The sequence below is a fragment of the Mandrillus leucophaeus genome, unplaced genomic scaffold (assembly GCF_000951045.1).
Source record: "Mandrillus leucophaeus isolate KB7577 unplaced genomic scaffold, Mleu.le_1.0 Scaffold54, whole genome shotgun sequence".
Classification (NCBI taxonomy): Eukaryota; Metazoa; Chordata; class Mammalia; order Primates; family Cercopithecidae; genus Mandrillus; species Mandrillus leucophaeus.
This window is the reverse complement of record NW_012105808.1, coordinates 720,618-721,600: the sequence shown is the minus strand read 5'-3', so window position 1 is coordinate 721,600 and position 983 is coordinate 720,618. Positions and strand designations below refer to the sequence as shown.

The following is a 983-nucleotide window of genomic DNA, read 5'->3' as shown; positions in this document are numbered from 1 at the left end:
GGAGGTGTGGGAGGTGGGAGGTGTGGGCAGGTGGGAGGTGGGGGCAGGTGGGAGGTGTGGGAGGTGGGAGGTGGGAGCAGGTATTGCGTAGATAGCAGGCAGAGGCAGGTGTTGAGCAGGTGTGGGCAGGGGTGGTACTTACAGGGTGGCCGGCACTGGGTGAGCAGCAGCTGGCCCACCTTCCGGAAGATCTTGCCCAGAGGTGGGGGTACGGCAAATATGGGGGGACTGTGGCAGGAGTGGGCCGGCAGCCGGTCTGGAGTGAAACCCTTCAGATGGGGATTTGGGGTCATCCCCAGCTTAAGTCGCCCAGCCCCTGAGCTCCTGGGTTACCTGGGGCAGGGGGCCTGGCCTCGGCTGAGCAGGGCAGGCTCTGGCTCACCACCTGCCGGGGACCCCACGCCGGGGACCGCCGCCCACCTGCGTGAAGAAGTCATCCTGCAGCAGGTGGTCCAGGCTGGGCCGCTCGGCCGGGTTGGGTGCCAGGAGGCGTGCGATGAGGCGGCGTGCATTGGCAGACAGATGAGCGGGTTCGGGGTAGTGGCCCTCACGGATGTTTTGGTACATCTCCGACAGGGGTGAGGCCATGAAGGGCGGGGCGCCGGTCAGCACCGTGTACCTGGGCCAGGTCGGGGGCAAGAACCTGGGCGTCCAGGCACCACTCACAGCTGCCCCTGCACACTTGACTGGACCTGCCTACACAGCCCGCCTTTGCAACCCGTGTCGGCTTACTCACCTCCCAACATCCGCCTGCACCTGGCACCCTGTGCATTCCCATGCACCCTGCTTGGTTGACACCAGCATCTGTCCGTCCCCTGCCTGCACGTGGCTCGCCCTGAACTCACCTGCATACACTTTTTCAATTCTCCTATTTTTTTTTTTTTTTTAGACAGGGTCTCCTTCTGTTGTCCAGGCTGGAGTGCCGTGGTGCGATCACAGCCCTCTGCAGTCTCCACCTCCTGAGCTCAAGCGATCCTCCCATC

At 63.7% G+C, this 983-nt stretch overlaps 1 protein-coding gene across 1 annotated transcript in view; it reads right to left on the bottom strand.

Annotated features, from left to right (window-relative positions):
- PLK5 (polo-like kinase 5) overlaps nucleotides 1-983 on the bottom strand; it is a 21,783-nt gene that overhangs the window by 11,883 nt on the left and 8,917 nt on the right. Inside the window, 2 exon segments of the mRNA XM_011997470.1 lie at nucleotides 143-269; nucleotides 421-619. Coding sequence (XP_011852860.1) covers nucleotides 143-269; nucleotides 421-619 — 326 coding nt within the window.